The sequence below is a fragment of the Mus musculus genome, chromosome 5 (genome assembly GCF_000001635.26).
Source record: "Mus musculus strain C57BL/6J chromosome 5, GRCm38.p6 C57BL/6J".
In the NCBI taxonomy this organism is placed as follows: domain Eukaryota; kingdom Metazoa; phylum Chordata; class Mammalia; order Rodentia; family Muridae; genus Mus; species Mus musculus.
In genome coordinates, this window is record NC_000071.6 from 150,482,561 (window position 1) to 150,495,553 (window position 12,993).

Consider the following 12,993-nt stretch of genomic DNA (forward strand, 5'->3'; position numbering starts at 1 on the left):
CACAGCAACGGTAAACGATCTGATCCACAATGTGAGCAGCAGGGAAGTGAGCAGACTAAGGCTGCTGGGCTGCACATACCACACAGACAAACTGAAGGGGCGAGGGAGCCCACGAGGGAAGCTAGGAGGCCGCAACCCAGTCCACATGCAGCAGGTGTCACGCTGGAATCACATCACCACCGAGAAGGCTTCTCAGATCACACACACGCCCACGTAAAAAGCAGGCTGTATCAGTGTATAAAGAGCTCAGTAAGATTTGGGGTGACAATTTTCCACCTAACACCAATAGTCCGATACCAATTTGGTCACTGTCACCAAACAACTTTAGAGTGCCGAGGGCCAATCGCCACCACCCTGTTCCCCACCTTCCCCAGCCCCCCACCCTCCCCTCCCCCACCCCCCAATTAGCCCAGAGATAAGTGACTAAGGATGCCAAAAAGGTATCTGTAAGGCTGAGAAATCTTAGATGGGATTATTAGAGGTAGTTTCTGCTCTTTTTGAGAACACATTTCTATTTCAGACTGTAGTTTCCTGAGACTTTTGTTTTGTTTTTAAGACACAGCTCTTCTGTGTAGCCCTGGCTATCCTGGAACCCACTCTGTAGACCAAGCTGGCCTCAAACTCACAGAGATCTGCCTGCCTCTGCCTCCAAAGTGCTGGGACTAAAGGCATGCTCCACCACCGCCCTGCACATTTCAAGACAGTTAATATAACTCCTTCAGAGACAATGCTTACTTAAAAGTGAAGTTAAGAAACACTCTAGGGTTTCCATCAATCCCGATGTGTGCACCTGTGATGTCCTGATTCGGCTGATCTGAATATATCTCTTAAACACACCCACACACACACACCCCTACTTTTTTTTTGACAGGTAGGATTCCCTATGTAGCCCCGACTGTCCTAAAACTTGCTATGTTGACCAGTTGGCCTCAAACTCATGGAAATCTGCCTGCCTCTGCATCCTGTGTATTGGGAGTAAAGTCATGTGCCACCGTTTGGATACTTTTAAAAAATAAAGTATTACTAGGTTTCACATTTTATGGCCACCTAAGAGGACTGCTCCTGGCTCCAGCTTGTTTATCCTTTTACTCCATCGTGCTGGCCAAAGTCAGGCCAGAAAATAGTCAATAGTAACAATTCAGTTGGAAGAATACATTAATACATTTCAGACCTATATCAGGAATATAGTTTGAAACCAAACCTCTGATCTGTTTGTTGAGTGCTAGCCCTACAAATAAGTGGGAACTAAAGCTAGATCATCCTACTTTCAAATATACTCACTTCGCTATTTTACTTCTCCCAGCTCTCCATAGGTCTTCATTTCTACTTCTTGGGTTTCCATTCACCTTTTGTACTCATATTCCCCACAGCACTTCCAGCTCTCTCTTCACACACACACACATGTGCACACAAACATGTAGAAACATCATAGTTTACACACACACACAATCTAAGGATGTTCTAATGTTGCAAGTGATGTCTCGTTAGGGGACGGCCACTGTGCACCTGACCTCCCTTAGCTGAACCATGGTCCTGTGGCGTCTGGTGCTTGTTACTGTACTTGTTGCTCCTGATCTCTTGTAAATTTCACTCAGTTTGATGTGGCAGCTCTAGGTATACAGTAAAGGCTTGAGAATAAAAACGGGAGGGGGGTAATGCTTTCAGGTACTGTGTGCATGTGGCCTCATTTGCCCCTTTACGACTGCCCTAGTTTTCTCCTCTTGCTATGATGAACACCGTGACTGAAAACAACTTGGGAGGAGAGGGTTTATCTCACCTTACATCATGTAGCCTCATCACTGAGGGACTACAAGGCAGGAACTGAAGGAAGGCAAGAACATGGAGGAAGGAGCCAATGCAGAGATCATGGCAGAATGCTGCTTACTGGCTTGCTCCCCATGGCTTGCACAGCCTGCCTTCTTATAGAACACACAACCAACCACCTGCCCAGGGATGGCACCACCCACAGTGGGCTGGGCCATCCCACGTCAGTCAAGAAAATAACCCACAGACTTGTCCACCAGTCTGTTGTAGGCATGTCCTCAACCCAGGGTTCCCTCTTCTCGGGTGACTCTGGTTGGTGTCAAGTTGAAAAACAACAACAACAAAACAAAAAACAAAAACAAAAAACAACCTATCCAGCAAACCTACATCCCTCTGCATTTAGGAATTTTTCATTGTGCATTTGAGATGAGCTAAATCTGAGTAGCATTCACAGCTTGCCATATCCCATCTCTCCAAGTTGTCTCTAGCCTACTCTTAGAGGCAGAACACACACATAGGAGGGGGAAAAGGTTGATTGTGGAGTTAGAGAAAAATGGGGGGAAAGCAGCATCTAGTCTGATGTCTTTAACCGGCTAGTAAAGTCAACCAGGTCTGCCTCAGTTGTGCCTTTAACCTGCTAGTAAAGACAACCAGGTCTGCCTCAGCTGGCACTAGCATACAGTTTCAGATATCCTGTTGGTTTGAGGACTCAGTGGTCACCAGGGAACTTGGGGGGCAACAATCAGTTATCTGGGGAAGATGCTTTTAATCTCATGTATGTAATCATTCTGGAATCTTAGGCCAGTTATTGACTTAGGCTTCTTCTAGGGTGAGATGCAGTATATGCTAAATAGCACGGAGAACAAGCAAACAGTTTGCTTTTGTCTCGCAAGATCATTTCTGTTCTCGTGCACATACCAGCCTACTTTATGATGTTTGGGGGTCGTCTCCCACCCCACCTCCCTGCCTTCACCAGTCAAGACAGAAAAACCTTTCACAATTTGCAATTTCTCAACAATTAAAAACAGATTCCCACTGGTCCCTCTGTTCTAGAGTATCTCCCCCTGGTGGTTGAAGCTCACATAAACTTAGGTCAGGAAGCTAAGACTCTGGCCAGCTGTGGTCTCTCCTGGCAGTATTTTCAGCCTCCACCCTGTAAAGTAGCAAACACTGCTTATCACTCTGTCTCTGCAAAAGTGTCCCCATGGGAGATGAAGAGGTCTTGCTTGTTAGAATTTATGTCAGTTGGCATACTCATGTGCAAACTGTATTTTTGACTCTGAGTGCAAGCATAAAAATTTACACTCAGCGCATCTTGTCCTCAATCATCATTCCAGCTATTAGGATCTTCCTGCAAAAAACACTCTGTCTGCCATTTTTCTTGTCTCAATACAGCACAGGAATATGGACTGCCACCCATGACCTTATACAAGCTGAACAAGTCAAATGTTGAGCCAGGCTGTTCTCCAGTCAGATTGAAACCCTCTAAACCTCAGCCTTCAGATACGGTCTACCTATCTGTCTTCCAAAAGCAAATCTCTCTCAGCCTGGCTAAAGTTATGTCTGCTAGGATTTTAAAATAGTAAATACCTCAAGATGTATTGTCTGTATCACAGACTTTGAGGTTTTTTTACTTTGAAATATACTCATGAACAAGACTGGAAAAAAAAAAACATTTTTTTCTTTAGGACAAACCAAATGGCTGTCAACCGAAGATGTAGAGTGTTGGCAGAGAGCTTGCCTATCATGTGTAAAACCTTGGGTTCAATCCCCAGCTCTGCAAAAATTAAAAAATAACAAAAAGCAGGAAAGAGGGAAGGAAGGGAGGGAGGGATGAACGGTAGGCAGTAGTTGTCACTGTATCAAGCCCAATTAGTATTAAGAGGTAAGTGACTAACACTCCTTGCCTGCTTAAATTTCATGCACTCACATGCTAAGACACAAAGAAAATCTTTTTCTTTTTCTTTTTTTTTTCCGGTTTTTTTTTTTTTTTTTTTTTTTTTTTTTGAGACAGTGTTTCTCTGTGTAGCCCTGGCTGTTCTGGAACTCACTCTGTAGACCAGGTTGGCCTCAAACTCAGAAATCTGCCTGCCTCTGCTTCACAAGGACTGGGATTAAAGGCATGCACCACCACTTCCCGACACAAAGAAATTCATCAGTAGCCTAAGTTACTTTCTATATAGAATCTAAACTTTATCCCTGTCTTAGTCAGGGTTTCTATCCCTGCACAAACATCATGACCAAGAAGCAAGTTGAGGAGGAAAGGGTTTATTCAGCTTACACTTCCACACTGCTGTTCATCACCAAAGAAAGTCAGGACTGGAACTCAAGCAGGTCAGGAAGCAGGAGCTGATGCAGAGGCCATGGAGGGATGTTACTTATTGGCTTGATTCTCCTGACTTGCTCAGCTTGCTCTCTTATAGAACTGAGAACCACCAGTCCAGGGATGGCACTACCCACCATGGGCCCTCCCACCCTTGATCATTAATTGAGAAAATGCCTTACAGCTGGATCTCATGGAGGCATTTCCTCAAGAGAGGCTCCTTTCTCTGTGATAAGTCCAGCCTGTGTCAAGTTGACATACAAAACCAGCCAGTACAATACCATTTAGCTCACACATGTGACTTTCAACCATTAGCTAAGATACAGTAAGCCAGGTATAGCCATGCATGCCTATAACTCCATCACTCAGGATACAGAGGCAGGGGGACTAAAATCTCAAGTCCAAGGCTATCTTCAAACTTGCAGCAGTCCTCCTGCCTCAGCCTCCCAGAGTGATGGGCTCACAGTGCCTCTGTGCCTGCTTCTATTCAGCGATTTGAAAACTTCCTGCCTCAGTTGTTTAGGATTTCTTTTTTTTTTAAAGACTTATTTATTTATTTATATGAGTACACTGTAGCTGTCTTCAGACACACCAGAAAAGGGCATTGGATCCCCATTACAGATGTTGTAAACCACCATGAGGTTGCTGGGAATTGAACTCAGGACCTCTGGAAGAGCAGTTGGTGCTCTTAACTGTTGAGCTATCTCTCCAGCCCACAAAGCAGGCTTTAAGGTATTTCTCTTTTAAAGCTTTTAGAGAGATTCATGACCAGAATCAACAACAACCAAAAATATCTCAGTAAATTTACAGACACTGCATACCTATCACAGCCATGAGGTATTTATGATAGGTGGAGGGAAGGAGACCAGGAATCAAAGGTGGGGGTCTAGGTGCACCTTCAGTAGCATCTGTAGCCACTGGGGATGAGTTGACACTCACTAGTCACTGGACAGTGTCTTTAAATTCACTACATTAAACTGATAGCCCAAAAGTTTCGGGGTTTGTTTGGTTTTTTGTTTTGTTTTTTTTAAAGAATTTTCTGTGCCAAGGACTACAAAGGGAGTAAGATAGGTCCTTAAATATTTTGAAAGTTCAGAACCAAGATATATGGACTCATACATAGTTGGTATTGATGAAGCTGATGTCTATGGCAGGGGCTAAGATGGTGTCTTACTCTAAGCCCAGGTTGGCCCCAAACTCTCAGTCATCCTGTGTCTGCCTCCAGATTGCTGGAACCACAGATGTGCTCCACAAAACCTGGTCTAAACTGATTTTGAAAGAAAAAAAAATTGAACATTTCCTTCAGATTGTAGTACCCCCTTCCCAGCTACCAAAAATTTCCACAAACTAATTCTATACTTACGGTGTCATTTGGTGACATTTACAAAATGGTAGTTGTAGCTGAACATGATATCCTTGGTAAATTTTCAATATCTTAAGTTAATACCTAGTTCTGGATTGCTTTTAGGAATTATTTAGTCGATAAAAATAATTATAAATTTTATTTATTTATTAATTTTTGGTTCATAAGTGTGATGATGGGATATTCACACATTATGGGACATGTCCCTCCCACAGACCTTGTTACAATATTAGCAATTACATATGAGAAAACTATCTCCATAAATAATCAAAAGTAAAATGCATGGAAATACTTACCATGCGGTGTGCTTGTTTGGGAGTAGCATGCTCAAAGGCGTTTATTCCTCTGAGACAGCGCTATCTAGCAGTCTCCTACTGCGCGCTCTCAGTCTGAGGGACGGGAAATATCAGTGATTGGGAGTGTGCTCTGATCTTGCCAAAGACCTGGGTTTAGTTCCCAGCTTGAATGTTGGGTGACTCAGCTGATTGTAACTCCAGCTCTTATGGGACTCCAATGCCTCTGGTCCCCAACAGTACTAACACTCATGTGCACATACCCACTTGCATGTCCAATATGAAAGGCAATCCAATTGGCGGGGGACAGTGGTTTTTTAGATTTCTCAGTTCCACTCACATTAATGCACTCAAATCTTCAAGAACAACAACAACTAGGTTACTTCTAGTCTCCCAGACAGACTCGGGAAATCCCAAGGACTGAAAGCCGCGTTTGTTCAGAGTCGCGTTGCCCACTAATGCTTGTTTTTACCCAGACCGCTGTGCATGTTGAATGGGTACAACACTGGCAAGCGCTGGCCAGGTCTGGGCCAGCCAAGCTAACACTGCTGACTACAGCTCTGCTCCTGGAAGAGGGCTGTGCTCTCTATTGCATGCCACACTGACCCTATACTTTCTTTCCTTTCCTTTGTCTCCTGCACCATGCTTGCTGCGTAGCAAATGGAATCTCTTGCAGTAAGTTAACTTTCTTTCATATTCTTTGTCCACTGAGGCACGGACCCATGACGAGCCTTATTTTTACTGTTAACCATTGTATCTTTCAGCATGGTTTCCCTTTTTGGTTTAATTTTCTTTTCTTTGGTAGATTGAGACATGGCAGCTTATCTGTAGCCTTCTGAACTGTTTTCTCTCCCAAATAGAAACCTACCTTGCTATGAATGCTCATTGTCTCAACGGAAAATTTTAAACAACAAATACCACCATTTGGCATTTAGGAAAGTCAAGAGTTTTCATGGCTAGGTTTCACCCTAAATTGGGAAGAAAACATTATTTTTTAACACTTTTTAAAGTTAATTCGCAAGATAGTTACATTCCATACCAGATTTTAAAAGGTTCCCATTTACAAAGAGAGAGAAAGAGAGAGGGAGAGGGAGAGAGAGATTAACTTATCATAAGGAATTTTACATTTAAACCAAAGACCTAGCCAGATTCAACTTCTTCACTTTAAAGCTATTTGCCAGTATTTGGGGAATGGGGGAAAGAAAAAGGCTAAATAGAATTGGTTTTCTCTTAGAAGGAGGGAAGAGTTGGGGGAAGGGGAAAGCTTCATTCAGCATAGTCTTATATATGTATATAGATATAGTTAGCATCAATTTTAGTAACTTAAAAATTAGTATCAAGTCAAGCAGTGGTAGCACATGCATTTAATCCCAGCACTCTGGAGGCAGAGGCCTGTGGTTCTCTGTGAGTTTGAGGCCAGCCTGGTCTACAGAGTGAGTCCCAGGACAGCCAGAGATACACAGAGAAACCCTGTCTTGAAAAACAAAAACCAAAACAAAAAATCAAAATCAAAGGACATCAGTGATAGCAATAGAATATACTCCATAAAACTGAAAATTCTTACAATGTATCCTCTTCACCAGATTTAGGGGAAAGTGTTTTTGTTTGTTTGTTTTTAAGACTTATTTTTTATTTTATGTATGTGAGTACACTGTTGCTGTACAGATGGTTGTGAACCTTCATGTTGCTGTTGGGAATTGAATTTTTAGGACCTCTGCTCACCCCAGTCAACCCAGCAAACCCTGCTGCTTCGGCCCAAAGATTGATTTATTATTATACATAAGTACACTGTAGCTGTCTTCAGACACACCAGAAGAGGCATCAGATCTCATTATGGGTGGTTGTAAGCCACCATGTGGTTGCTGGGATTTGAACTCAGGACCTTCAGTAGTGCAGTCAGTGCTCTTACCCGCTGAGTCATCTCACCGGCCCAGGAAATCATTTTAATTTGCCTCTATGTTCAGCTCTGAGCTGAGCTCTCTATAGCCCCTGAGCACAGGTCCCATTTACCCTGGCTTCCCGTAGCCTCTTCCAAACCTAACAGTGGAGTCTTGGCACATCTGATTTATAGCAGATGTTCCTCTCAATGGAGAATACTGAGCCCTGATCTCCAATGTGCCAAAGGCTCTCCCTGTTATACACCATTGTCTCTGAGAGCTAACTCACTGTCGATATAAGACAGGCTGTATAGAGGATCTCAACTCAGAGAGTGCTGTGAACCTTGATAGTGGGATGACTTGGGATTTCTTTCTCATCTATTTCAGACTGTGTGGCTTGTACTTCTGTAGACTTCAGGAGTGGCTGCCCCCTCAATGCATCCCAGACTTACACAGTCGTTTCCCAAGTAGCAACTCAACTTACAGACTTAACACCTAGAACTAGTTAGTATTTTGCCCATTGGCTCTTCCTTTAATGAAAAGGATTCTTGGCTGTTTAAAAGCAGCCTGTAGCTTATAAAAAACAAGCCAACACAAATGCTCAGGGATAATTTATAGGTATATACATATATATACTGCATATACAACTGAAATGTGGTGTCCCCCCCCCAATTCCTTTTAATAGCCCATCCTAATTAGTCATTCAGTGTCATATAAAAAACAACATTCTGTATTGTACTGTGACCATCTCACTGATGCTACTGAGTGGGTTTGGGTTCGTTTTATTTGGAATGGAAACAAAGAAGCAATCCAGCGGTTCACTCCTCACAGCTTTGTGGGTTGAGCTTTAACAGCTGTTTCTCCTTCCCGTGTGCCCTCCCCACCCCCACCCCGTAGCAACTGGAGCTGTGTCAGAGGCTGTACAAGCTGCATTTCCAGCTGCTCCTGCTCTATCAATCCTATTGCAAGCTCATCGGCCAGGTGCATGAAGTGAGCTCCGTGCCCGAGGTGAGTCCCCGAACCACTTAGTGGTTTCCTTATTGGTTTTGTTTTGTTTTTTCCTCTGTCTTCCACCCTACTCATAATGGTACAAATCAGGTCCCTCTTTGTTTGGTGTTGCTGGAAATATTAAAAAAAAAGATCCCGCATGTTCCCGTGCTTGCGCCTCTGCCCCAGCGATCTGGCCAGACATGCACTGGCAGGCAATGGCCGACCTGTTTTTACCTTGTAGAGGCTCAGATTCAGAACTCCAGTCTCTCTACCCAACTTGCTAAGTTCCCACCCATGGGCAGGTTGCTACCATGCCAATCCCAGGCTTCAGATCCCCCACGACCTTTGTGGTACACATCTGGAAGACCCACACTTTGCCACAGTACCTTTCTCTCTTGAACCCAGATGAGCCTCCATGTGAAGGAAAACACCACATGAACTTAGTTCAGAAACAATGGTAACTCAATCTCTGGGAGCAATAACTAAAACATAATCCTATAAACCTTATTAAAATCCGATTCCTCCAGTGGCGAATCCTTGTAGATTCGCCATGATACTGGGAAACTCCTGCAGCTACATCTTACCCCTCTGCTGTCCCCATTGCAAGAAAGACCTAACTCTCTCCTGCTTCCTCTCTTCATCCATCCAACCCAGAAGTCCCGCCTACTCACCCAGTGATTGGCTCCTTTACTCATTAGGGGATTAGTTCACAAGAAGCCACCTGAGTACATGACTCATTCCTCATTCCAGACAGCCTCTCCTGGGAAAGCAAGCAGCAGAGAGCCATCCACAACATTTCCCCCTTTCTGTTCTAATAAAAAAAAAAAAAAAAAAAAAAAAAAAAAAAAAACCTTTCTCTCAATATAGAGCACAACTATTACCATTTTGTAATTTATAAGGTATAAGATAGACCTAACTCCCAGTCCATCAACTTTGTCATTAAGATGGAACATTGTCATCTATCCTAAATTAAAAGACTTATCATTCTACACCTGACTCATTTCCTGGCTTTAGATCATATGCCATCTGAAAACCATCTTCTCAAATCTGTTCTCTCAGTGTAAATACCCTGGGTTGGCTATGAGACTATAAGTGGTTTTTAAAGCACATCAGAAATCTGAGAATGACCAACATTAACTGAAAATATATAGGAAGCCTAACACAGCTTCCAGAACTGAGACAAATTGTAGAGACAGCTGCCTACCTATACAGCCCCAGGAAGTCAGGAAGATGGAGTATGTCTTCAGCCTTCTGGCCCAGGATCATCTGACAGACCCAGAGAAACAGGATATTAAGGACTAGCCTACTCTGTCTCAGAATCAAGCTGTCCTAAACCTGTAATTTCGTCCTTTCTTTGGACAGCATTATGTCTGTAGATGAAAAGAGGCAATTCTTGCATAATTGCTGTCTCACCACAACTGGAGTAACTCATAGATGCTCAGTTTCTTCTTTGAATCCAAGACAGGGAAAGCTGTCAGGAGCAGACTAGTCTCAACAGCAAGTGAATAAATAACACTAAATGTCACATTCTGTGAATTTCTGACTTTTTGAAAACCAACTATCAATATAAAGTAATCTGGACTGTTCTCCGTTAACTACTCTCAACTATTTCTAATTACAGCCTCTGAAAACACCCTAACAATAAACTCAGAGCCATGAATTTGCTTTTTGGACCTTAACTCACAGGCTTCTATATATTTTGTACCAATGAAAACCTTGATTTTGCATCAAAATAAATTCTATACCAAAATAAGAAATTATGACTTCAGCTTAGTAACAATTAAAAAGATTTCTACCAAATGAGATTATGGCTATGCAATCAATTTCAGCTATTCCTCCCTATTCCAATTATGACCATTTCTACATTCCCTAGAAAGACAACCTATAATAACCCCCTCCAGCCCCAAAGCCAAGGGAATTGGGGCGACGACTCTTCATAACTTCTTCAAGCTGAATATAGGTGTTGAGATATTTTGAATTGTGGGGGAGGGTTAGGGGAAATAGGGGAGTTATTTGGCCTTAAGAAGGCCACAACAATGATGGATTTAGTCTCTGATGCTTGTGTCCTGACTAGATCTGGCTGAAGTCCAAGGCATCAGGAGTTCAAGTAGGTCAGTTCAAGCATGTCTGATGATGAAATTCACCAAGGCTGTATATTCTATAATATACAAATCTCAAAGCAAAATTTTAGTATCATCAAGATAACCTTTTTGTTTGATTCTCTGGAATCTACTTCAGGGGATCTCCCTCTATCAAATCTGATTCATATAACTCTGGAATGTGTAAACACCTTAATCACCTTTTCCAAAAACACAAAGACAAAACCTTTTTCCCAAATCAGCATATCTTTGAGCCCATAACCAGAAAAACCTTTATTTTGACCTCTCTCCCAGAGGAATAATATAACCATGAAACTCGACATCACACCCATTTTGAAAATCAAAACAATCTAAAACAGATGAAGAAAGAAATTTAAACTAAGATACTGTATGTGCCTATACTAGGCCTTTCCTATCTTGCAAAGGACAAAAAAAAAAACACTCAAGATTCCTGTGGAGCCCATGTTAGCAGAATATGAACTTCCTATGGCTGGTTAAATAATCTATACCATCTTTCCGTTTGGCCCTCTGCCCAGCACCACAGACATATTTTATTAATACCTGTATAATCTCTATCTGTTGAACTCTCTACCTGGAGCCACAGACATAGATAGTTAATACCTGTTCAAAGCAGGCAATGATTTATCACTGCACTCTCTACCCTGGAGTCAGTGACTAATATTCCCTATCCTAATTCAAATTAAAACAATCCAAAACAAATATAAATAAACTAAAATACTGTATGCCTATACTTAGGCCTTTCCTATGTTACCAAAAGGATATAAAATCCAATATTCCCATGGAGCCTACGTTAGACAGAATGTGAGTATCCTGCAAGACAAGTAAAGCAGTTTTATATCATCTTATGGTTCGGCTCTCTGCCTAGAGCAGCCGACTTGTTATACCATCTATTTGTTCAGCTCTCTGCCTGGGGCCACAGACATTTATTTTATTAATACCTGTTCACTGCCCTCTCTACTTGAAGTCAGTGACAAATTTTCTCTATCCTAATTCTGACCCACAGGTGAAATTCTCCACGTGATTCAGACAAAATCCATATATAAATCTATCCTAAAAGCAAATAATTCCAACTTTTTATAAGTACACAGTTCAATCAGTCTCTGCCCCAAGAAGTAGGCAACTTCCATTCTACAGCTCTCTGACTGAGAGCAGCCAGTATTCCTCATAGCATGGAACCTCAGAATCTAGTATGTTTCAATCCCCCGCCCTTGAGTCCATGTGACTCCTCTCAGAGCTACCCAGCTACTCACAAAAAGAGAGAGAGAGAGAAAGAGAGAGAGAGAGAGAGAGAGAGAGAGAGAGAAGAGAAGAGAAGAGAAGAGAAGAGAAGAGAAGAGAAGAGAAGAGAAGAGAAGAGAAGAGAAGAGAAGAGAAGAGAAGAGAAGAGAAGAGGAAAGAAATTAAAACTCTAACTTTCCGGCTAATAATCTTACATTTCTTTGGATTCTTGCCCAACACGTTGGTTTGCCACCTGTTGCAGCAAATGTTTAAAAAGATTAAACCAGCATCTTCCCACGCTTGTGCCGCTGCCCCTGCAGCCTGGCCGGCCATGCACTGGCGGGCAATGGCCGACCTGTTTTCATCTCATGGAGATTCTGACTCAGAACTCCACAGTTTGGTTTTTGGGTTTTTTTTTTTTTTTGGTTTTGGGTGCCCCCCACATACAATTATTATTTTGTTCAAGCACAAGTGAGAAAGAAATACATTTCTATTCTCGACTCTGAATGGTTTTCTAGAACAGGACCACAACTAAGATAGAGAGAGTGAGGTAGCCCCACATTTGGAGGGCAAACCCCCTTACCCCTACAGTTACCCTGGATGCTACACATCACCCTGCTGGGTTTTGTCCTAGGCATGTAGCCTTTCACACTTGCTTATTGTGAGGTAAGGAAGAATGTCTTCAGGCTTCTGTTCCTTGCTTTAGCATCAGGATGCTCTAGTGCATCTGAATCTAAAATTCAAATCATTCGAGGGCACCGCTTCTAAACGGGCTCCAGTTTTCCTAGGACTGAAAGCAAAAGGATGGTAATGTGCACTGGGGAAGTGTGGAGAGTGTATACCTGACAGTGGTGTGTGTGTATATATATGTGTGTGTGTGTGTGTGTGTGTGTAATATTTATATAACCCAAGCCTTTATATTTTTCACACTTGCCAATGGGGTTTTGTTGTAGTTTTGTCTGTTCTGAGGCAAGGTCTCACTGGTAGCCCAGGCTAACCTCACTGGGTAGCCTAGGCTGGCCTCAAATCCTATTGATCCTTCTGC

At 42.5% G+C, this 12,993-nt stretch overlaps 1 protein-coding gene and 1 non-coding gene across 12 annotated transcripts in view; both read left to right on the top strand.

Moving 5' to 3' along the window:
* Positions 1-12,993, top strand: part of Fry (FRY microtubule binding protein) — a 379,136-nt gene that overhangs the window by 363,943 nt on the left and 2,200 nt on the right. For 8 of the 11 annotated variants that reach the window (XM_006504932.3, XM_006504933.3, XM_030254574.1 and 5 more), the window contains 2 exons: positions 6,401-6,418; positions 8,518-8,628. In XM_006504932.3, coding sequence (XP_006504995.1) covers positions 6,401-6,418; positions 8,518-8,628 — 129 coding nt within the window. The remainder of the gene's footprint in view (positions 1-6,400; positions 6,419-8,517; positions 8,629-12,993) is intronic. The other 3 variants (XM_006504928.2, XM_006504929.2, NM_172887.2) reach the window with 1 other exon arrangement.
* On the top strand, positions 5,599-5,700 carry LOC115490296. The gene has a single exon (XR_003956117.1). It is a non-coding gene; the product is annotated as a small nucleolar RNA U13 (small nucleolar RNA).